This window comes from Oryx dammah, unplaced genomic scaffold (genome assembly GCF_014754425.2).
Source record: "Oryx dammah isolate SB20612 unplaced genomic scaffold, SCBI_Odam_1.1 HiC_scaffold_18, whole genome shotgun sequence".
In the NCBI taxonomy this organism is placed as follows: Eukaryota; Metazoa; Chordata; class Mammalia; order Artiodactyla; family Bovidae; genus Oryx; species Oryx dammah.
The window spans coordinates 15,968,937-15,993,317 of NW_024070202.1; the positions used below are offsets into that span (position 1 = coordinate 15,968,937).

General features: G+C 40.6%; 1 protein-coding gene across 1 annotated transcript in view; it reads right to left on the reverse strand.

Annotated features, from left to right (window-relative positions):
• COL28A1 (collagen type XXVIII alpha 1 chain) overlaps nt 1–24,381 on the reverse strand; it is a 183,791-nt gene that overhangs the window by 80,827 nt on the left and 78,583 nt on the right. Inside the window, exons 19-25 of the mRNA XM_040260502.1 lie at nt 19,661–19,732; nt 18,835–18,903; nt 15,848–15,919; nt 10,272–10,340; nt 9,592–9,660; nt 5,795–5,863; nt 5,508–5,576 (exon numbers count right to left, since the gene is read on the reverse strand). Of these exons, the coding sequence (XP_040116436.1) occupies nt 5,508–5,576; nt 5,795–5,863; nt 9,592–9,660; nt 10,272–10,340; nt 15,848–15,919; nt 18,835–18,903; nt 19,661–19,732 (489 nt within the window). The remainder of the gene's footprint in view (nt 1–5,507; nt 5,577–5,794; nt 5,864–9,591; nt 9,661–10,271; nt 10,341–15,847; nt 15,920–18,834; nt 18,904–19,660; nt 19,733–24,381) is intronic.

Consider the following 24,381-nt stretch of genomic DNA (forward strand, 5'->3'; position numbering starts at 1 on the left):
CAGGTTAGCCCTCCTTGTCAGACAAGGTTCAACATGGAGCTCCTTGTCCAGCCCATGTCCGCTGACAGAATCCGCAGATTCCTTGTGCCTCTCTGTGAATCACTCCTCTGTTCCACCTCTGCCTACTGCTGGCGTGCGCATATGTGAGCCATTGCAGAGAACAGAGAGACGATTCAGATGCTGGGAGCGTTTTCAGAATAATGATACTCAGAGGGATTCCACATAGACTTGCACTTTAATTTATGAGTATGGGTCACTTTTGTCAAAGAAAGCATGTGTTTACAATATTCAAACATTTAAAGCTCTGGAAAACGTTGAACTCTTTGGGGTTTGGGCTTATGCCTCTGCTGAATGTTTACGTGATTTATGTTTTGACCATGGAAAAGCTAGAATGGAAAGAGAGACCACCTAACTGTACCCTAAACAGTGCCGAGGCTGTCGGAAAATGGACAGTATTGAAGATTGAGCATCTGTAGATTGGGACAAGTCATTCCACTGGCTCTGACTTATTAATTCACCTAGTTTTCCATTCATTCATCCATATTTATAGTCTCCCTCTGACACTCAAACAAAATAGCATCAACACTGTTCAGATTGTAAAGGGGCAAGTCGTTCAGCCTCTTTGGCTCTTGATTTCCTTATCTATAAAATAAGAGAGTTCTTAAAAATTCCATGATAGTCTGAAATATTTAGGTCACACATAATATTTAGGTAGTATACAGTTATAACATACAACAACAACCACCCAACAAGTTTTTTCTGCCTAGACTTGATTCCAACCACTTAATGGTTAAAAGGTTCCTTAAGAACCCCCCAAACCAGGTTAAAGTTTCTCTTTCCAAGAACTGGCCTCAGTTCCACTGCCCCTGAAGCTTTGGGGAAGGCCATGGCTTTCTCTGTGATGAACTGGCATAGTGATAGGGGCTGAGAGAGGTGCCTGGTGGGATGCCCCTGCCCTTCTGAGCCCCGGAGAGCCACTCCTCATAGTTCTCTTTCATGAGGCCAAGAACAAACTTCCACCCTCAGAGACTGACATCTGAGGCCTCAGCCTCAGCCCTGGGTGATTCACCAGCCTACGGGGGTGAAACACACAAAAGCAAAGAATTATCTGGGCTTCTCAAAAGGTAATACAGTTTATAGACTGATAGTCCCCAGATCACAAAGGGTCCTCTTTGTCTCTGGTGTGCATGCTTGAGGAGTGAGTGAAAAGTCACTCAGTCGTGTCTGACTCTCTCTGTGACCCCATGATTATACAGTTCATGGAATTCTCCAGGCCAGAATACTGGAGTGGGTAGCCTTTCCCTTCTCCAGGGGATCTTCCCAACCCAGGGATCGAACCCAGCTCTCCCACATTGCAGGTGGATTCTTTACCAGTTGAGCCACCAGGAAAGCCCAGGAATACTGGAATGCATAGCCTATCCCTTCTCCAGTGGATCTTCCCGACCCAGGAATCAAACCAGGGTCTCCTGTATTGCAGGCAGATTCTTTACCACTGAGCCACCAGGGAAGCCTAGTCTCGTGGGGTCCAGCCAAGAAATCCAGGCAGTGTAATGCAGGATCTTTGCACTTGCCCTCCCTATCAGTGAGCTGACAGTTTGGGTCCAGGGACCAGGGCACTGGATGAGCGCTTCCTACTGGGCAAAATCCAATTGTCAGTTCCTCTTTATGGCATGTTCCAAAGTAGATTTTAAAACCATATCTACTATCTCCTTGGAAACTTGTAGTTTTTATAAGAATTTTAGAAATCTCTCCGAAGCCCTTGGCAAAATTTGGAGTACCTTCAAGGGAAGTGTATGGAGAAGTACTATAACCACTGATGTCAGATGGAATTCCTTCACTTGGAAAAAAGCCATGGAGCACCACAAGGCTGCAAGATGTCAGGGACTGCTTTTTATATGTTTTGAAACATAGGCACTTTGATTCTAATGTCTGTGTCATATGCTAAACACATGTGACCTTAACTAAATATCACAAAGCCCACCATAAATTAATCGTCAACCTTAATGGCTTCCTCATTTCAAAACACATTTCTTTTGTAAGTTAATGCCCTAAGGCCAATATTTTAAGGTGACAACACAGAATTTAAGTAAAAACATATTCAATATATAAGTCTATACAATTATACACACATGTGCGTCCATGCACACAAACCCACACATTTCCACACACAATTTCTCTGCCATTTTAAGACAGAATAGAAGGAGAGGAATTTTGCAGACATTTGAGTCCTATGCTTTTGCTACCATTGGCAACCTTAGGTGTTTTGAGAGTCTCAACTCCACCTTACTAAATCAAAAGGACAAAAAAGTGGAATTAGACTTTTCCAAAAATGTCCTTTTCTTTACGAGCTTCTGTTGGGCTGTGTGGGTAGCCAAAAGTTTTCTTTAGGAAATAAAAAAGACACATAAAGACTCTAAGGCATCTATAAAAGAAGAGAGGTGATTTTGGAAGTTATTAGAAGCTGCTGTTTCCTTTTGGAATGTCCTTGATTTTGAAATTCATGAACCAAGTTCTTTGATTCTAAGAAGAGCGTGCACTCCTGATATTTCCTTCCAGGGCTAGAGGTGGGCAGGATAACACACCTCCCCAACATCCACAAAAGATGTGTCTCTTTTGTGGAGACAGGAAGAAGGAAAACGCAGCTGGGAGGGAGGTGCGGACAGAGGCAGGTCCTGACCAACATTCCCTCCTCCCCTTGGTAGAAGTGAGCTGGAGGATACCGCCTCCATTCAGCTTCCTGTGTGAATTAATAGACACAATATGAGTTTTGGGCTTCCCTGGTGGCTCAGCAGCAGAGCATTTGCCTGCAACGTAGAAGACGCGGGAGACCTGGGTTCAGTCCCTGAGGTAGGAAGATCCCCTGGAGAAGGAAATGGCAACCCATTTCAGTATTCTTGCCTGGAGAATCCCATGGACAGAGGAGCCCAGCAGGCTACAGTCCTTGGGGTCGCTCAGAGTTGGACATGACTGAGCATGCACGCACGTCAATGAATATGAGTTTCACTTGAGACACATCTTTTGGCAACATGCTGACTATTAATAACAACCAAAAATAGGCAGGATAAACTTTTGAAAGAACACCTTTTTTTCCCCCCTTAAAATGTATATGAAAAAACACAAGGGACTTTGAGAGAGAAATGATCAATGAAATCATTTAGTAAATGTTTTAGTGTATATGTTAAATAATCTGACATGGTGGAACATTCACAAGAATAAAAATTGTTAAGTGCTATCTGTGCTTTAGTGTCCACCTTTATTATTACTGCTAAACGTGAAGTAGTAATACAATAGTATAATTCAATATAACACAATGTATACCTATATAAAATATTTATAATAATCTACTCTATGGAAATGGAAATGGTTATGTGTTTCCACTGGAATATAAACAGTCCACTATATTTAACACATTTTATTTCACACATACCATATTTTAAATAGGAATAAGCTCCTAGTTCCCTAACTGACTTCCCTGGAGGCTCAGACAGTAAAGCGTCTGCCTGCAATGCAGGAGACCTAGGTTCAATTCCTGGGTCAGGAAGATCCCCTGGAGAAGGAAATGGCAATCCACTCCAGCACTCTTGCCTGGAAAATCCCACGGACAGAGGAGCCTGATAGGCTGCACCCCATGGGGTCACAAAGAGTCGGACATGACTGAGCAACTTCACTTCACTTCTCTAACTAAAGGAATATTCAGTGTAAAAACAAAAGTTTTTACCAATGTTTCACTCAGCAGAAAATAACGAGGTTTACATATTAAAGTTCCTGTATTTTTAAATTTTAACAGGCACTTTGTCTTAAAGAAAAAAGAATATTTCAATGCCCCAATTCAAATAAGGCTCAGATTCAGTGCTGAGTCAGAACCTTGACAAAAGCACCTAGGGTGTCTCTTCCCTGCACAGTCTACTCAGCACTTTCAGACACATCTCCCTGACTTTCCTAGTTACCCTGAGAGACAGGGACGGGCAGGAATCAAGATCTCCTTTAGGGATGAATTGAATGCCTTGGGTCTCCAGTCTTTCATTCTACAAGGGAGAGGATGAACGGGTACTTGCCCCACAGTGCAGAAGCAGCGTCAAGGTGGCGGCGCTCACGGGCACCATGGCAGAGACCAAAAACTCAAGACAAAAAGTTGACGTTAGGCACTTATAACCTCTTTCTTTAATGACCTGGCAGCATCTGAAAAACTAAATGTGTAGATCTATTTCTAAGAAGAATTTCTCTCTGTGGGATAATATTGATCATTCACTCATTTTTTCATTCATTCAACACATTAAAGAGTTCCTTTTGGGTGGCAAGCCTAGTTCTGGAATCAAGAATTTAGTACAACAAAGAGCTGGCCTTCAGGAAAATTGAAACCCTTGTGAAATATGCAGAGCAGGAAGTAAGGAAGTTGATTTCAGAAATGATGCCTGCCTTGGAGGAAATACACCAGGGGATATGATCGTGGTAGGGGAGGGAGGGAGAGGAGAGAATTGCCTTCTGTATAGGTGGAGAAGGAAGTCAGACTTGAGACCTTAAGAATGAGCCAGCCTGACAAAAGTCAAGGTCTGGAAGCAGGAGTGAGCTGATGGAGGCCAGGTCAGTGTGGCGGGAGGCAGGCAGCAAGGGAGCAAAGGACAGGAGCTGCAGCCCAGGTTACAAAGGGTCCCAGTAACAGGGAAGGTGGGTGCAACTTGCTCTCTGTACAAAGAGAAGCCACCAGAGAGTTTTCTTCAGAAGAAAAGGGGTGTGATCTGATCTCTGGCTTTAAAAGATCAACTTGCCTGCTAGGTAATAGAAGGGCAGAGGAGGTGGAGGAGAGAAGGCCAATGGAGAAGTTGTTTTCACAGCCTGGGTGAGAGATAGTGGTGATCTCCTTGGGAGATGCAGCAAGAGACAAGTAGCCAGAGGCAAGATAATTTTGAAGGTAGAACTCACAGATTTGCCATAGAGCTAGATGTGGAGGGAAGAGAGGGAAAGGAGGACCAAGAGTGATTTAGGTATCGTGGCATTAGCAAGGAGTGTGGGTAGCACCACTTCCAGGCTGATGGAGTGAAAATCAAAGGCTTTTTTTGGGATATTAGGTTAGAGATGTCTGTGAGAGATCTAAGAGGAGACGTCTGGTAAGAAACTAGGTGTGTGAGACCAGGGCTTCGAGGAGGGAAGATAGACATTTGGAGGCCATCAGTGCGTGGATGCTGGCTAGTGCCATGGGATGGTATGAGAGCACCTAGGCAGGAGTGTGACCAGAGAGGGCAGGGGCCTGAACCGAAGTCTGTTCTTGTGACCAGAAGACAAAGCAGCAAACGAATGCAAGGGTTGCTAGCAAGGAAACAGAAGACAAAAACCATAAGATTGATCTGCATGTTCAAGTGAGTGCAAGGCTCTGGAGAGTCCATAGATGAGGATAAATAACTTGATCAGTTCTTTAGACGCTTCTCCTCTTCTCTCAGGTCCGGTAAAGATGTTCACTTGTACCAAACCTCTTCACTGCAGGTACATTTTTAAAAACTACTGTCACCTACCTTTGCTCCAGTGTCTCCAACTCCAGGTAATCCCCTTGATCCAGGAGGTCCTGGGATTCCTCGAGGGCCCTGAGATGACATAATAAGGAGGAGAGGGAGCAACCTTGCTGTGTGCAGGGTTCAGGAAGGGAAGGGAGAAGGGAGGGAGGGAGGAGAAAAGAGAAAGGAAAAGAAGGGAAGGGAGGGAGGGGAAAGGAAGAAAAGGAGGGAGGGACGAGAGGAAGGAAAGCAGAGACCGGAGGAAGAGAGGGAGGGAGGGAGGAGGTAACAGCAGCGTCCACACTTACAGGCACACCAGGATAGCCGTCACCTTTGAGTCCTGGAGCGCCCACTGGTCCCTGAGGGCCTTGGGCACCCTGGGTGAATTCCAACACAGGAGATATCATGAGCCTAAACTATGAAACAGCTGGCAAAACTTAAGCTCAGTACCAACTCAGCACACCAAAGGCAGATTTGATAAGGGCAGAGGAATGGTCTGAGAATTTTTAGAAGGAAATATGGAAACTTCTTATCTCCTTGTAAGTCTTTCCCATTTCTGTTATGGGAAGCAAATGATGAGTGGAATGAGTGTAAGGAGTATATATGAACTACTACAAAGTCCTCCATAGGAAACACTTCATGGGGGTTAGAAAAGAGCTAGTTGCTGATATTTTAATTTTAAAAATTACAAAACTTTAGTGCATCTTAAAATAAGGGGAAGTATAAAATGAGAAAATTTAGTAAGCACCATGTGAGAAGAGTAGAGAAGAATATAAACAAAAATTTAAGTATAAAATAAGATAGTGTGTGTTACCTATTATTATGTTACATCTATTATCTTCCTCAGTGAGGCCCAAATTAAGTGAGGGAAAAAAAGCTCAAATAAAAATTAAAAGCAGATTAATTTTTTAAAAACACTTTATAAAAAGAATAGGGCACAGAATTGGTGGTTCATATCCTGAGAACTAGGAAAAAGTGATAGACATTGCTTTATCATGATGACTTTGGGCATCAGAAACTTTTAGTAGTAATACTGGCCTCTTATATAAAGGATAAGGAATCAAGGAGGGTTATTGCCCTTCAAACAAGAGTTCTCTGTACCAGTGAAACTCAGAGAAATTTCTCACCAGAATAAAATGGAAAAAAGAAAAATGAAGAAGACTCTTACCAAAGAAGATTTACTCATTGTAATCCTATTGCACTTATATTTAAAACATTTCTTTACATCCCACATCCCATTCTGTTGCTGTGATAACTCTTACAGTGGCCTTTGTCAATACACATCAATTATTTTGATAAAGAGCTGTTCATGATTTAAAATATTTATATTTTGTATATTATCATACGTGCAATAGATTGCCAGTCCAGGTTCGATGCATGAGACAGAGTGCTCAGGGCTGGTGTACTGGGATGACCCTGAGGGATGGGACAGGGAGGGAGGTGGGAGGGGGGTTCAGGATAGGGAACACATGTACACCCAAGGCTGATTCACGTCAATGTATGGCAAAAACCACTACAATATTGTAATAGCCTCCAATTAAACTAAATAAATTTTAAAAAATAAAAATAAAATACTTATGTTTTCTACATCATTAGAAGAAACTCTAATAATAGACATGTGTTTTCCAAGATTGGAAAAAGTAGCCAGATTCTTAATATTTGTCTTGTATGTAAGCAAACCCTGAAATCAAGCTGCATTATTCCAAGCCAAAGTGTTGCCCCAAACCTAATTCCCAAAAACGGTTTCTGATTTTACTCCTATAAATAAATAACTGGGGAAAAATTTTTTTATGCCGTAAGAAAATTAAATTGATTTTGAAAATCATGAATACAACAGCTGTCATTTCCTATTAAGACAAAGAGACTGGCCTTGTATGGTTAACCATCTTAAGAATGGTCTTCAGAAAACACGTGGCCACTTATAAAAATGAACTATTTAGAATGCACTATGTACTTAACGTACATCAACAGAAATCCAAGATGATCTCTTAAAGATGTATAACAAAGCAAAAAACAAATTATTCTGGAGCACTGAATTCTGGTGGATCGCCCACTAAGGAACTGGTCATGTCTGAGAAGCAGTTTATTATACTATTCCAATTATGTGCAAGGTTGAAGTGCTAAGCATTTCCTAAGGGGACAGGTCCCCAAATAAGATGCCTATTTCTCCGCGTGCTTACGCAAGGAGCAGGCCAGCCACAAAACAAAGCAGTAACTTCCCCTTGGTTAAGCTGAAATTTAAAAAGAAATTGGAATCAAAATTCACTTTCCATTTTCATTCCTAAATTCCAAGCCTGTAACAAATTATCAGCAGCTGTTATTGTTTATCCTCTGGCCCCCACACTGCAGGGAAAGTCATTGAAACATCCATGGTTTAGGAACATTTTTTTCCTAGAGATCTGTGTCCTGTCTCCTGCAGAAATTTCAGTTAACTTGTTACTTCTTATGCTAACAAGGGATAGGGAAAGGGCAGTGTTCTTGCTCAGATTTTTATTTTGGAAGCCTCTTGGTAGTTTCATGGATGGAATTCTGCCCCTTGGATTTTCTGCACTGGATTCAAGAAAATGTTTTGCAGAGTGATTCTCTTTGAAGTGTCTCTCTTATTCAACAGAAATTAGGGTAGAAATCTTAATCAGGTGTTTCAAAATGAGCTTTAAAAATAATAAATCTGGGAGGTCCCTGAAGAAATACATAAAACTGAATTAATGTGCCAAAATTTTTATCAGCTAACCCTCCATGAACTTAAAAACAATCCTTTAGGGAAAAATGGCAAAACAAGTAATCATCAGAGACCAAGGGATTAGAAAAATGACTGGAGTGAAAAGGCAAATAACTCTAAATACCATCACCAATAACGATCAGTAGAAAACAGTCAGAGCTTATAAACATCAACGATACGTTTAGATGGTGCTTCTCTTGTAAAAAACAGTGTAAGTACAGAGAAATAACCTTGCATCATGGACCTAGGGATGCATAGATTCAGGAAGCTATCAAACAATATGAAAATTGTCACTCAAATGTTCTTGACTAAGGCCATGCCTGTAGTTTTAGCATTCGGAAGTTTGGAATTTTCTCCTTGAGTCATGCATAACTTGGGTTTCTGTAGTCTTTTACATAGCTTGGGTTCCTATGTGCCTCAGAGTCTGGGCAGTAGGGTGACCATCTTGTTATGATTTTCCCAGGACATTCTCAGTTTTAGCTTGAAAATATCCCAGAAATGTCTTCTGTCCCCAGTAAGCCAGAAGATAGCACTCTAGCAAGGACAGCTTTCAAAGTGATTAAGAATAGCAGAGGTCAGGATCCTACCTCTTGCTTTAAGAGGAATCACTACAACTTATGTTAGTATATAATAGGCTTTGAATTATATGCAAAGACAGTTCTAAGTTATCTTTTTTGAAGTTTGAAAGTCACTGGTGTCAGTACTTGAACCCTTTCATTGAGAACAGACAATTTGATAAAATAAGCCAGCTTCAAAGCTACATAACAACATGCTACTAATTTAATGAGTGCTGATTATGGAGCCCCGAAGCCTGTCCTCATAAACAGGGATGTGCTTGTTGACATTTGGAAAGTCCCATTTCTCTGTAAGGCTAGGTTTTATGTGAGGAGGGAAATGGTACTTTGTTGCCATGGGAAAAATAGTGATGATTACTTAAAACTGTCTTCTCCCATCATTATTTGCATTTTCATTTAAAATAACTCTGAAAGATGAACAACAAGCAGGGAAATCTAATTCAATAAAGTTTCTAAACATGAACTCTTTGGACAGTGTTTTGCAGAAGAGATGCATTGGCCATTAATATGTAAATGAAGGAGGCCAGAGGCCATATAATATCATATTACAGACATTACAAAAAGAAAAACAGCATTTTCAATCAGCTGTTTAGTCAGCAAACATTTTACTAGAGGAGCTATCATCCTCCACATTTATGAAAAATAAATGATCTGCTGGCTTGATTTTTTAAAAGGGGAATAATATATTCTTATATCTCCGTTCATCAGTGTAGAGACTCTTAAGTAGAACAATCTCAATCATAACTTATGATGCATTAAATCTACTTTCATTTTTTATTTCAATAAATAAAAGAAGATGAATAAAGGATACCTTTGGTCCTCGAATAGCAATTCCAGGTTCTCCTTTAAATCCAGGCATACCAGGTCCACCTCTGTCTCCCTGCACATGTCAAATAATTTTCACAGTTTCAGGCTTTAGATTTTATGAGAAACCATCATGGCAAAGGGCATAAAAAGCCATTGGCCAATTATAAAGAGCTTAATCTCTTAGAATCAGATTCAGAGAGAGTACATCCTTCTAATATATTTGAGAGGAGTTTCAAATCTTAAGCAAATAAAAACTGTCAGTAAAGACTGCTAAGCTTTTCGGAGAATAGCTGAAATAATAAGTGGCTCTCTAGACACAAATATTTAGACTGTGAAAATGTCTGGGAATGCTCTTACATCTGAGTGGATTTCTTTTCTGCCAGACTTTCTGATTAGCAGATTATTCTCAACAAATGCAATAAATTCTTACATGCATTAAGGCTAGCATTTAAGGAAGGTAGTTCAAAGTAGAGTGATAAGGTCAAGACCAGGAGCAGAAAACCTGGTTTCTAGTCTTAAATTTGCTGTTGGCCCTCTATCTGCTTAATCATGAAATGGCAGAGTTGAGCTATATAATATCTTTGAGTTTTTCCAAAGCTAAAATTCTTTCACTTATTTTATGAATCTTTTCCCCACTCCAACTTCCAAAAAATCCAAGAAAAAAATATTCCCAAGAATGCATACTTTTGGTCCAGGTGGTCCAGGAATTGATATTCCAGGCATCCCAACAGGGCCCATAATTCCTGGATCACCCTAAAAACAGAACAAAATACTCATTACATTTCAAACAAGGAAATGATATATGGAATTATATTATGAAAAATATAGAAATACATTTCCAGCATTTTAAAATATTGTGACCTGTTTCACAAACCACATGAAAATATTTGAGCATCTTTGTTAACCACTACTAAAGTTATTAATAATTAAGATTTCACTCCCTATAATAAATAAATTCAATTAATTCCTTAGTAATAGGAAATTTCTCTCTCTTGTGCATCCTTTTATTAGGTAACAAAAATCATGCAATGCATGGTGATTCAGTTTTGTGTTTGTATGTCAGGAAGCTCAGAGGGAAATATTTATTCAGTTATAGCAAATACCTTTAGTGTAAGTTTTAAGGTACATGTGATGAGGAGGTGATGGCACCCCACTCCAGCGCTCTTGCCTGGAAAATCCCATGGACGGAGGAGCCTGATAGGCTGCAGCCCATGGGGTCTCGAAGAGTTGGACATGACTGAGCGACTTCACTTTCACTTTTCACTTTCATGCATTGGAGAAGGAAATGGCAACCTATTCCAGTGTTCTTGCCTGGAGAATCCTGGGGACGGGGGAGCCTGGTGGGCTGCCATCTATGGGGTTGCACAGAGTCGTACACGACTGAAGTGACTTAGCAGCAGTAGCAGCAGCAGTGATAGGCAAAGAATGTTCTTTCTAGTTTATAACTTTTTCCTTTGTTATTTTATGCTCCACAGTATATCAGTCTTCCATTGTATGATATCTCATGTCCCTTTTCAGAAGTAGTTTATGGTAAAAAAAAAAATATGAATTTTTGTAAGGCACCTCTGGTGATTCTGATATAGGTACCACTCTGTACTTTGAAACACTATGCAAAACAATTGTCTGTCTTGTTTACTTATTTTATTGAGGTATGTTTTAATGTTGTGTTAATTTTTACTGTGATTCATGTGTAGCTGAACCATTATAACATGTATATATGATTTATGTATACCATATATAAATGTTCATGTTCTTTTCCATTATGGTTTATCACAGGATATTGAATATAGTTCCCTGTGCTTTGATGGCTCAGATGGTTAGGAATGTGCCTGCAGTGTGAGAGATCTGGGTTCAGTCCCTGGGTTGGAAAGATCCCTTGGAGAAGGGAACAGCTACCCACTCCAGTATTCTGGCCTGGAGAATGCCATGGACAGAGGCGCCTGGCAGGCTACAGTCCATGGGGTCTCAAAGAGTTAGACATGACTGAGTGACTTTGACTTTGACTTTATAGTAGGACCTTGTTGTTTATCCGTTCTAAATATAACAGTTTGCATTGGCTAATCCCCAACTCCCAGACCACTCCTCCTCTAGCCCACTCCCCACTGGCAGCTACAAGTCTGTTTATGTCTGTGAGTCTGTTTCTCTTTGTAGAGAGGTTCATTTGTCTCATATTTTAGATTCTACATGTAAGTGATATCATATGGTATTTGTCTTTCTCTTTCTGGCTTTTCTTAGTATGATAATCTCTGGTAAAGCGATTATCTTTAAAAGAGGGTCACACACCCCATGAGGTGTTCAAAATAACACATTTGGGATATTAGAAAAATTTATCAGGGCTACACTCTGTACTTTTATCTCGTCTTTTAAAATTTCAATCATTTATGTAAATCTCATAATGTATATTTATATAATAGTTTATAAATAAAAATTACAATTGAAAACGCAATAAGCAAACATAGATTGCAACATGGTCGAATTTTTTTTTATTAGTAAGGATTTGTAATCAAGCAGTTTAGAAACTACTGATCTAGAGTAGGTGCCAGATCCTGCCTGTTGCCTGTTTTTGTACCCCAAGGACTAAAAATAGCTTTCACGTTTTTAAATGATTGCTATATAGGTGCCTCCATAATATCCTCAATTTGCTTCTTGAACCAAAAAGCCTAAACTATTTGCTCCCTGTACCTTTACCAAAAAATTTGCCTCCTCTTGCCTTTAGAGAGAGCTTCCCTAGGTGGTGGTGGTGCTGCTGCTGCTGCTAAGTCGCTTCAGTCATTCCGACTCTGTGCGACCCCATAGACGGCAGCCCACCAGGCACCCCCGTCCCTGGGACTCTCCAGGCAAGAACACTGGAGTGGGTTGCCATTTTCTCCTCCAATGCATGAAAGTGAAAAGTGAAAGGGAAGTAGCTCAGTCATGTCTGACTCTTCGCGACCCCATGGACTGCAGCCCACCAGGCTCCTCTGTCCATGGGATTTTCCAGGCAAGAGTACTGGAGTGGGGTGCCACTGCCTTCTCTGCCTAGGTGGTGCTAGTGGTAAAGAACTCACCTGCCGATGCAGAAGACATAAGAGACATGGATTTGACCCCTGGGTTGGGCAGGTCCCCTGGAGGAGGGCATGGCAACCCACTCCAGTATTCATGCCTGCAAAATCCCATGGACAGAGGGGCCTGGCAGGCTACAGTCCAAAGCATGTCTTAGAGAATGAACTATGTAATCCTCCTGCCTCCAGGAAGGACTCCATCACTCGGACTCACTGGTAGGGACTCCTGCCCTGAGCCAGGTCCATCTTCACAGCTGAGGCCTCCTGCTGTTCTGGTTACCCATATGACCAATGGGCTGAACACACTGGCCTGCTGGGGCCAGATGATGCCAAGGCCAGTCCTTAATCCAAACCTGTATGTCAGTGGCACAGGACATGGCCAGGATTCTGGCACAGATAACCACCCTATTCAGTCCCGTAGCAAAGGGATAAAGTGTTAACCTGTTAAAATTTTCACTAAAACCAGGTTAAGTGAAATTATGTGTCTAGATTTAATTTATTCTACTTTTTTTTAATAAAAAGAATCCAATTACTTTTAAATTTGTTTAATTTTTTATTGAAATATACTTGATTTACAATGTTGTGCCAATCTCTGCCGTACAGCAAAGTGACTCACTTACACCCATATAGATGTTCTTTTCTTATATTCTTTTCCATTATGGTTTATCACAGGATATTGAATATATTAATAGTTCCCTGAACTATAAAGTAGGACCTTATTGTTTATCCATTCTATATGTAATAGTTTTCATCTGCCAATCCCAAACTCTCAGTCTATCCCTCACCACCCTTCTCCTCCTTAACAACCATGCCTGTCCTCTATTCTGTGAATCTGTTCCTCTTTTATAGATAGGTTCATTTGTGCCATATTTTAGATTTAGCCTATAAATGATATATGGTATTTATCTTTCTGACTTACTTCACTTAGTATGATAATCTCTAGATCCATGTTGCTGCAAATGGCATTATTTCATTGTTTTTTCTGGCTGAGTAGTATTCCATTGTATATTTATACCACATCTTCTTCTTCCATCAGTCTGTTGATGGACATTTAGATTATTTCCATGTCTGGTCTATTGTGAATAGTGGCGCTATGAACATAGGGGTGCATGTATCTTTCTGAATCATAGTTTTGTTCAGGTATATGCCCAGTAATGGGATTGCTGGATCATATGGTAGTTCTGTTTTTAGTTTTCTGAGGAACTTCCACCCTGTTTTCCATAGTGACTGCAGCAACTTCCATTTCCACTGAGAGTGTATGAGGGTTCCCTTTTCTTCACCCTCTCCAGCATTTGTTATTTGTAGACTTTTTATGATGACCATTCTGACTGGTGTGATGTGGTACCTCAGTATAGTTTTGATTTGCATATCTCTAATAATTAGTAATGTTGAGCATCTTTTCAAGTGCCTGCTAGTCATCTAATATGTCTAAAGAAGCCAATTACTTTTAAATATAAAATTGTATACATAGAAAGTATACAAATTTTTTAAAAGACCCTTATTAAAGTATGAGTATGTTTTACAATTGGCAATTCTTTATCAGGAAAAGCCTTATTTCAAAATGCAAGAAAATATTCATCTTGAGTCAGTATAACTAAGACATGAAGAGTAATCACTGTTGTTAATACAATATATTTCCTATATAATGGCTTTTCTCATTGTGTGCTCCTTGAACTTCCTGCAGCAGGAGGTAGTTATTTAGGAAATGCAGATTCTTGGGTCCCACCTACATACTAAATCCAGATTTCTTGTCATGGTTCCATGAAATATGACTTTGTAACAAGCTCCCAGGCAATAATGATGACACGGAAGTTTAAGAATCACTGGCATGTAGGGGATCCTTTGCTTTGTATCTGTGTGTATCTTTTTGGGAGGCCTGTTTGTTTTAAAGTTGATCTTTAATCCTCTGGTCCTTGTTTCTTTCCTAAGTTTAGCATCTTCCTGGAGCCCTGAACTCTCTCAGATGTGCAATTTTTGTTTCCTGACACATCCAGATGACCTCAACATTCTCTCCTGCTAAGTCAGGACACGTGCCTATTTGCTTTCTTTGCATTTTCCTGACTTTTTCCTCAGCACCCTGTCTCAGGCAGTTTATCAGGAAATATATGCCCTACTTTCCATTTCATTGTACTGATTTTTTTTCCTCTCTGAATAACTCCATGCGTTGAACACTAACAATGTACCTGGAACCATGATAAGGGCTTTAGTCACTCGTTAAAGTCTTCACAACAACCCTGTGAAATAGACACTATTACCATGATTATTTCCACGATTAAAGTGACTGACCTCCAAAAGTTTTGGGGTGCAGCAGGGTGAGAATCCCCCTCCCATGCGTTCTGAAGCCCCACTCTACATCCTCCCCATATTGCCTCTCAGTCTGGGACTTTTTTGTTCTTGTTCAGCAAAGCAAGATGATAGAGAATTGATATCTCCTATGTCCATCTAATCATAGGAAATATCAATTCCTATGTCCATCTAGTCAGGGCTATGGTTTTTCCAGTGGTCATGTATGGATGTAAGAGTTGGACTGTGAAGAAAGCTGAGCGCCGAAGAATTGATGCTTTTGAACTGTGGTGTTGGAGAAGACTCTTGAGAGTCCCTTGGACTGCAAAAGGAGATCCAAGGCCATCCTGAAGGAGATCAGCCCTGGGATTTCTTTGGAAGGAATGATGCTAAAGCTGAAACTCCAGTACTTTGGCCACCTCATGTGAAGAGTTGACTCTTTGGAAAGGACTCTGATGCTGGGAGGGATTGGGGGCAGGAGGAGAAGGGGACGACAGAGGGTGAGATGTCTGGATGGCATCACGGACTCGATGGACGTGAGTCTGAGTGAACTCCAGGAGTTGGTGATGGACAGGGAGGCCTGGTGTGCTGTGATTCATGGGGTCGCAAAGAGTCGGACACGACTGAGTGACTGAACTGAACTGAACTGATAGTCTTAATGTGTCCCAACTATGGAATATTTGTTTGTTAATAAAGAGCACTAACATACGGATTCTCTCCTAGCAGCATCAATATTCCAATGAGGATCACACATTTTATACAATCTCTATCTCATTTTGTAATGATCTGGAATAGTATGTTTTCTAAAGCCTTTTTCATTTTGGAGACTTTGGTTTTGTATTTCTTAAGAAGGAAACAGTGTAGATCTAAGATTCCATTAAAACTCGACACAAGAACAATCTCCCCAAAGCATAAATGAGAATTTAAGATACATACCTTTGGCCCTCCGGGCCCCTGAGACCCCTTCTGTCCTTGATTTCCTTTGCTCCCTTTCTTTCCTTCATCTCCCTGACAAAAAGAATTATAAAAATACAGTTGTTTTATAATATATCCACCTCCATCTTATAGCAACTACATCATGGCCAGACTCTCAATGCAACCAACTTCAAAGTCATGTTCCTCAAGCCCAGCTCAGTTGCACAGGGTCTGTCAATGTTCTTGTGCAGATTACATAACTTCAGAACTGTCCAGACTGCACCGTTTACTCAGTATGATTTAACACTTCCTAAACTGTGTGTTCACTATCTTTCCTTGGAGACTTTGATTTGACTTTACAGTTCTTTTGCCCTCTTGGTCTATTTAAGTAGTGGTTCTGAGACAGGCACAGTTTCAAAGAAGAAAGCCATCTATGCTTTTCCATGCTGTTGTTCAGGTTCTGTGCTATTTCAGTTTTGAAACATAAAATGAGACATTTTAAAAATCAGCCCTGGTTCTTCCTCTGTGGAATTTAATTCTTTCTCCCCAAGGAGGCCAGTAATTCAATTGGTAGAAAGATGAGTGAGCATTAACGTGGCACAGAGCTACAAATTGCCTCGTGTTCCCCAGCAGGGCTGTGTACACCAGTGCTCCCTGCCAAAGAACTTTGTTACCTTCAACCAGAAGCCTCAGAGCATCCCAGAACTATCCTTACCCTAGGGCTCAACTCCAAGGCACCATAGCAAAGCATGTGCCCAGCTCAACAAAAGAATTCTTGGGGTGTGTAGCTGAAAGTGTTAGTCACTCAATTGTGTCTGACTCTTTGTGAACCCGTGGGCTATAGCCCACCAGGTTCCTCTATCCAAGGGATTTTTCAGGCAAGAATACTGGAGTGGATAGCTATTCCCATCTCCAGGAAATCTTCCAGACCTAGGAATTGAACTTGGGTCTCCTGCATTGCCGGCAGATTCTTTACCATGAGGCTGTCCAATATTTATGACATAAATGACTAAACCACCATTTTCAAACCTAAACATGCATAAGAATCACCTGGAGATTTCTGGGCCCCCCATCCAGAGTTTCTTATTTACTAGGTCTGTAGTAGAGCCCAATAATTTACATTCTGACGCATTCCCAGGGGACGCTGACACTGCTGTTCCAGGGGCTGCGCCCTGAGAACCACTGGCTATACCGAGGTCATCAGCAGTGCAGACACTCCACTAAAAGAAGAGAGACCTATAGACTCCACAGACACGCAGACAACTCCCTAGTACCCGCACTAATGGAGGGCAGTGATGGCAGCTGATTGAAAAAACTGTTGAATATCCAGATAGCACTTACCATGCCATTATCATCTGCCAATAGCATCGAAATCTACCCCAACTATTTATGTTCTCCTCTTCAGTACCATGTTTAACTTACTGACCTAAATGATCCCAGAAACCAACAGCAGTATATGTGTGTTTCACTCAGTCATGTCTGACTCTTTGCGACCTCATGGACTGTATAGCCAGGCTCCTCCATCCATGCAGATTCTCCAGGCCAGGATCCTAGAGTGGGTTGCCATGCCCTCCTCCAGGGGATCTTCCCAACCCAGGTCTCCCACATTGCAGGCGGATTCTTGACCATCTGAGCCCCCAGGGAAGCCCAGATCCACCTAAATGTAGTAAAGTGCCAGCACCGCACTCTGACTACTTTGATAATTACATATTCCTACCTACCACTCTTCTGCAATAGCCTTCTACAAGCCCCATATCCCCTCGATGCCTGAAATCCAGTTCACGCACATTTTCCTTGCTCTGCGGGTGTATTTGACAACACCCATTGCTTTCTTCTTGAAGCCCTTTCTCCTTGGTTCCCCTAACATGGTGCTCTGTATTCAGCCTGTCTTCCTGCTGTACAGAATGCTCTCTCTCTCTCCAGCTGCTGTAAAATGCAGGATTCCAACCTTAGCTCTCTTTCTCAGAGCTGTCTTTCATCCCCACAGCTTCAATTATTAACTCAGAGGGGCTATTTTCCAAAAGGATATTCAGGGAAACATTAGTTCTCCTGAACGTTAATAGGCAATCATCTCTAAAAGTACTTTTTTCCTGATGTTAAAAAGGAATTCTCTGTACATGTTTCCACTCCCTGCTGCCCACCCTGGGGGGGCGCCCCCCCCCCCCCCAAAAAAAAAAAAAAAAAAAAAACAACACCAGATCTCATAGTCTGGTTAGTCAGTTTTAAATTTTAAACATTTAAAATGTTTGAAATGCTACAAATACATTTATATTTCAAATTCTCATGTTTAAGGCTAATGACTCAATTTTAGCCAATATTTTTCATAATACATAGACATCTAAGCTATCAATTACTACTTTGATAGAATTAAAAATAGAACACTAGTAAGTATATGGATTTTATTTTTACTTTGCTCATATATAATTCTTCAGAATATTTACATAGGCATTGATGACTGCACCTAAGAACTGTAGTAATATCTGACACCTTGGAGGTTGTAGGTTATGGTCTTATTGATGAGTTTGGGTATTTTCCTCTTGACATATAAAGATATTATTCAACAAGCATTTCTAAAATGTATTGAATAAATCTATGCCATGTTGTGAAAGTGCTACTTCATAAGGTTATATTTCTTACTGCTCTATGAGCTTGTATAAATATTTGAAAAAAAAATTATGGATTTTGATGTCTCAAGGATGTATCTCAAGTCTTCTTTTCCCTTACTGTGTGTTTGTTTTTTAAATGTCAACTTGGCTGTTTATTAAGAAAACATGTGTTGAACTCTTCCTATAAGCTTAGTTTTGTGACAGATGTTAGGAAAATGGAAATAAATAATACATACTTGCTGTCTACCAAAGCTCAAAAGCTAGAGTCCATAATTTTAAGCCAGAAGTAAACATCTTTGACATAGCAAGAATAACATCAAATTTCTCCTAAGTTGGCTTCTTATTATCAAGACCAGAACTCAGCAGTCTGCTTCCCTTGCCCTACTACTGTGGATTCCATACCTTGAGGCCAGGCTGTCCTTTCCCAGGTGGTCCTTCAGGGCCTCTTGCCCCCGGAAGCCCTGCTTCTCCCTAGAGAAAATGACACAAAGGTCTTAGTTGACCCTGCATAGCCAATATGAATACACCCACCTTGTCTCATCTTACAGCCAACAGAGTCTCTGCTTGGATCCTCCAGTACAGAAAAGACCTTCACTCTAGTCTCAAAATTCATTTGGAAGTTCACCAACATGAATAAATTAATATCAAACTTCAGTTTAGCTCAGAGCAGCTGAAATATTGTGAAAAAGCCCAATTTCCCAGCCAGTTGCCAAAGCAATAAGCTCGCTTTCTTTTGGCTCTTCATTCACATTTGGTGGTTTGTTTTTTGAAAAAACAAGACAGACCTTCAGCCTTACCATCTGCTGTTTTTCTCTACTTATATTGAAAAATGAGTATTTCAAATGTCAACTCAAAATATTTCAGGAAATCTTTATATTGGCCTTACTTCCTGAATACATTTACAGACTTTTCCTTTTTGGAGGGGAGGAAAAAAGCCTTTTTTCTCAAAGTTTAAACAACAGTGCTTTCTAGGAATCCCAAAGGGAGTAGGTCACTGGAACACCATGGCCAAAACAACAGAGAAAAGGCAGAGGTTGTTAGATAGTTACTTGGACTTTGAATTGGTGCTCTTTTATCTGGACTAAGTGAAAAAGGAAATTTAGAGTTGTGGGATTTTATTTTCTTAAAGAGACTAAGTTTGTCTTGAATGGTTTCATTTGAGCTCTTGCAGAACCAAGATATATGTGGTTTAATAGTTTTATTCCAATAATATGAAAACCAGTGTTACCTTCTTCCCCGCAGCTCCATCTTCTCCTGGTACTCCTGGCTGTCCTGGGAGCCCTATTGAGCCTGGCTCCCCCTGGTGGATGAGGAGAGATTTTTATTTCCCAGAAGCTCACATTTATCATGGAACTTCACTTTAAGGTACTTGCAGTGGGATGCATCTTATTATAATATCTGAGAAAAGTCTAGGAGCAGGGAAATCTGAATAGTAATTAATAGTCATTAAGCTACTTGACCCTGGGTGAGTTACTTAACATCTCCGGATCTCAGTTTGGGGTTATGTTGTTTATTGTCGGTTGAACTGTGACCAGCTCCCTCCCCCAAAAGATACGTTGAAGTCCTAAACCTTGGCACCAGTGAATGGACCTTGTTTGGTAACAAAGTTGAGATGAGGTCATTGTCGTGGGTCCTAATCCAGTGTGACTGGTATCCTTATAAGAGGAAAATATAATGTGAAGACGGACACGTAGGGAGAACCCCATGTGGCAAGAGAGCCAAGATTAGAGTAACGTAGCTACAAGCCAAGGAATGCCAGGGATTGCCACCAATGGAAACTAAGAGGCAGAGGAAAACTGTCCCTGATAGGTTTTGGAGGAAGTGTGGCCCTGCAGACACCTTGATTTTTTACTTTTAGCCTCTAGAACCATGAGAAAATAAATTTCTGTTACGTTAAGCCACAGAGTTTGTGGTAATTTGTGGCAGCAACTCTAAAAAAACTAATATAAAAATGAAATGAAATAATTGGGACCTGCTGTGAAAGTGCTGCACTCAATATGCCAGCAAATTTGGAAAACTCAGCAGTGGCCACAGGACTGGAAAAGATCAGTTTTCATCCCAATTCCAAAGAAAGGCAATGCCAAAGAATGCTCAAACTACCACACAATTGCACTCATCTCACATGCTAGTAAACTAATGCTCAAAATTCTCCAGGCCAGACTTCAGAAATACATGAACCGTGAACTCCCTGATGTTCAAGCTGGTTTTAGAAAAGGCAGAGGAACCAGAGATCAAATTGCCAACATTCGCTGGATCATGGAAAAAGCAAGACAGTTCCAGTAAAACATCTATTTCTGCATTATTGACTGTGCCAAAGCCCTTGACTGTGTGGATCACAATCAGCTGTGGAAAATTCTGAAAGAGATGGGAATACCAGACCACCTAACCTGCCTCTTGAGAAATCTGTATGCAGGTCAGGAAGCAACAGTTAGAACTGTACATGGAACAACAGACTGGTTCCAAATAGGAAAAGGAATACATTAAGGCTGTATATTGTCACCCTGCTTATTTAACTTCTATGCAGAGTACATCATGAGAAACGCTGGACTGGAAGAAACACAAGCTGGAATCAAGATTGCTGGGAGAAATCTCAATAACCTCAGATATGCAGATGACACTACCCTTATGGCAGAAAGTGAAAAGGAGCTAAAAAGCCTCTTGATGAAAGTGAAAGAGGAGTGTGAAAAAGTTGGCTTAAAGCTCAACATTCAGAAAACGAAGATCATGGCATCCAGTCCCATCACTTCATGGGAAATAGATGGGGAAACAATGGAAACAGTGTCAGACTTTATTTTTTTGGGCTCCAGAATCACTGCAGATGGTGACTGCAGCCATGAAATTAAAAGACGCTTACTCCTTGGAAGAAAAGTTATGACCAACCTAGGTAGTATATTCAAAAGTAGAGACATTACTTTGCCGACTAAGGTCCGTCTAGTCAAGGCTATTGTTTTTCCAGTAGTCATGTACGGATGTGAGAGTTGGACTGTGAAGAAGGCTGAGAGCCGAAGAATTGATGCGTTTGAACTGTGGTGTTGGAGAAGACTCTTGAGAGTCCCTTGGACTGCAAGGAGATCCAACCAGTCCATTCTGAAGGAGATCAACCCTGGGATTTTTTTGGAAGGAATGATGCTAAAGCTGAAGCTCCAGTACTTCGGACACCTCATGTGAAGAGTTGACTCATTGGAAAAGACTCTGATGCTGGGAGGGATTGGGGGCAGGAGGAGAAGGGGACGACCCAGGATGAGATGGCTGGATGGCATCATGGACTCGATGAACGTGAGTCTGAGTGAACTCTGGGAGTTGGTGATGGACAGGGAGGCCTGGCGTGCTGCAATTCATGGGGTCACAGAGAGTCGGACATGACTGAGCGACTGAACTGAACTGACTGAAACAATGCTTCCAATTGTAAAATTCAATTGTTATACCCTCTTTGAAGTCAATTTGTATTTAGTCCTTTAAAATGTTCAGAAAAAACACATGCTATTATCAAGCAACATAACGCTGTCCTTTGTTGTTGTTTTTAGTCGTGTCTGACTCTTTTGCAACTCCATGGACTTTAGCCCGCCAGGCTCCTCTGTCCATGGTATTCTCCAGGCAAGAACACTGGAGTGGGTTGCCATTTCCTCCTCCAGGGAAATGTGTCCTTACTGCATTTATTAAGAGCAAAAAATATTGAAAATAATGGAAAATCATTTCAACTAAACTCAACTTTAAAAACTAGTGAAAGAAGCACAGTGAACCTGAAAGTAAATTGTAGTGATAGTAGTATTAGTCTCTTAATCATCACCGACTCTTTGCAACTCTTTGTAGGCTACCAGGCTGGTCTGCCATGGAGTTCTTCAGGCAAGAATACTGACGTGGGTGGCCATTTCCTTCTCCAAAAGTAAATAGTAGGATATAATAAAAATGAGAGAAAATCATAAACTTGATAGCAAAAATCAAGAATAACAAAATTAAAAGGTAATAAAAACTTAAAAATACTAAGAAAATAAATAAACATCTAACTGTAATGATAAATATTTGTAAAATAAAAGGCATTAAAAAAACAGTATTAGGAATGAAAAGTAAATCTATATACATAGTAAAAAATTTTGATTATAGAAAATTTCTGTGATAATCTCAAACAAATATATTGGAAACATTAATACATGGATAATCTTCAAAAAAATATAAATTACATAAATGACATAAGAAGGAATGGAAAAGTTAAATAAAGCAATGCAATTACATAAATTCAGGCAGTAATTGCAAGTCTGGAACTTCCTCTCCCTCCAGGATCACAGGCTTAGTTGACTTTCCAGTCAAACCTTAACAAATTTTTAAACATCTGAACAACAGATACCCCCTCTCTTGTTTCTAAAACATAGAAAAAGAGGGAACTCTATCCAATTTATTTTATGAGGCTAATAAAACTGTGATTTAAAAAACCATACAAGATAAAAAAACTAAATTATAGACCCTACCTAAGAAAAAGATTCCAACTTAAAGTTCTCATGTAAATGGAAGAATGTGTGTGTGTGTGTGTGTGTGTGTGTGTGTGTAGTTGCTCAGTCATGTCCAACTGTTTGTGACACCATGGACGGTAGCCTCCCAGGCTCCTCTGTCCATGGATTCTCCAGGCAAGAACACTGGAGTGGGTTGCCATTCTCTTCTCCAGGGGATCTTTCCGACTCAGGGGTTGAACCCAGGTCTCCTGCATTGCCAGCGTATACTTCACCATCTAAGCCACCAGGGAAGCCTTGGAGGCATAGGGACTAGATTTAACTTCCCACCTGATGCAACGAAAAAAGCAGACAAAATATATGAAACAATGACATTCATGCTACAGTTCCCCAAGTTTACTATCTGGATAAAGTTTCCAGGCCATTGTTCAGGGAGAGAGAATGCAGGGCAAGTCCAGAAGTCTCTCTAATTTAAGGCGACAAAGGTGAGAGTCTGGATAAGCCAAGATATCAAAAACTCACAAAATAGATTACCAGCGAGGAAGGCGTGACATGAAGAGAAGTATGAAGATCTACTGAGCACCCCCCTTGAGTATTTAGGTGAATACTGTTCAGCACAGAGTGAAGAAATTACCCCAGGCCATGAAAACAACCACTTGAAAGGATCAGAGAACTGAGGCAGGAGAGATACGGTGCCTGCTCCCAGTGGCAGGAAAAAACTTCACAGTGCTGAGGGCATGGATGAAAGCTTAAAGGAGTATTGCCTTAGTAGTGGGGGGAAAATAGCCCCAGACTAGATACTGTTCCTGTCCTACCTAACAAATCTTAAAAGCAAGATCAGAATGCTCAAACTGTTCTCAAGTAATGTAGAAGCATGTAAGAAAAAAAGCTCAAAAATATTTATAGGAATACAAAAAATATCTAGCACCTAAAAAGGTAAAATTCACAATGTTTGGCAGCTAATCAAAAGCTATTGAGGATTCAGAAAAGCTGCAAAAACATGACACAGGGGATAGAATTTATGAATAACATTAGGACAGTTATTACACTGCATTCCATATGTTCAAGAAACCAAAGGAAAATTAAAACTTGTTAATAGACATGATGCTTTCTAAGGCCCACTTGACTTCACAGTCCAGGATGTCTGGCTCTAGGTGAGTGATCACACCATCATGATTATCTTGGTGAAGATCTTTTCTGTACAGTTCTTCTGTGTATTCCTGCCACCTCTTCTTAATATCTTCTGCTTCTGTTAGGTCCCTACCATTTCTGTCCTTTATCGAGCCCATCTTTGCATGAAATGTTCCCTTGGTGTCTCTCATTTTCTTGAAGAGATCTCTAGTCTTTTCCATTCTGTTGTTTTCCTCTGTTTCTTTGCACTGATCACTGAGGAATTCTTTCTTATCTCTCCTTGCTATTCTTTGGAACTCTGCATTCAGATGCTTATATCTTTCCTTTTCTCCTTTGCTTTTCCCTTCTCTTCTTTTCACAGCTATTTGTAAGGCCT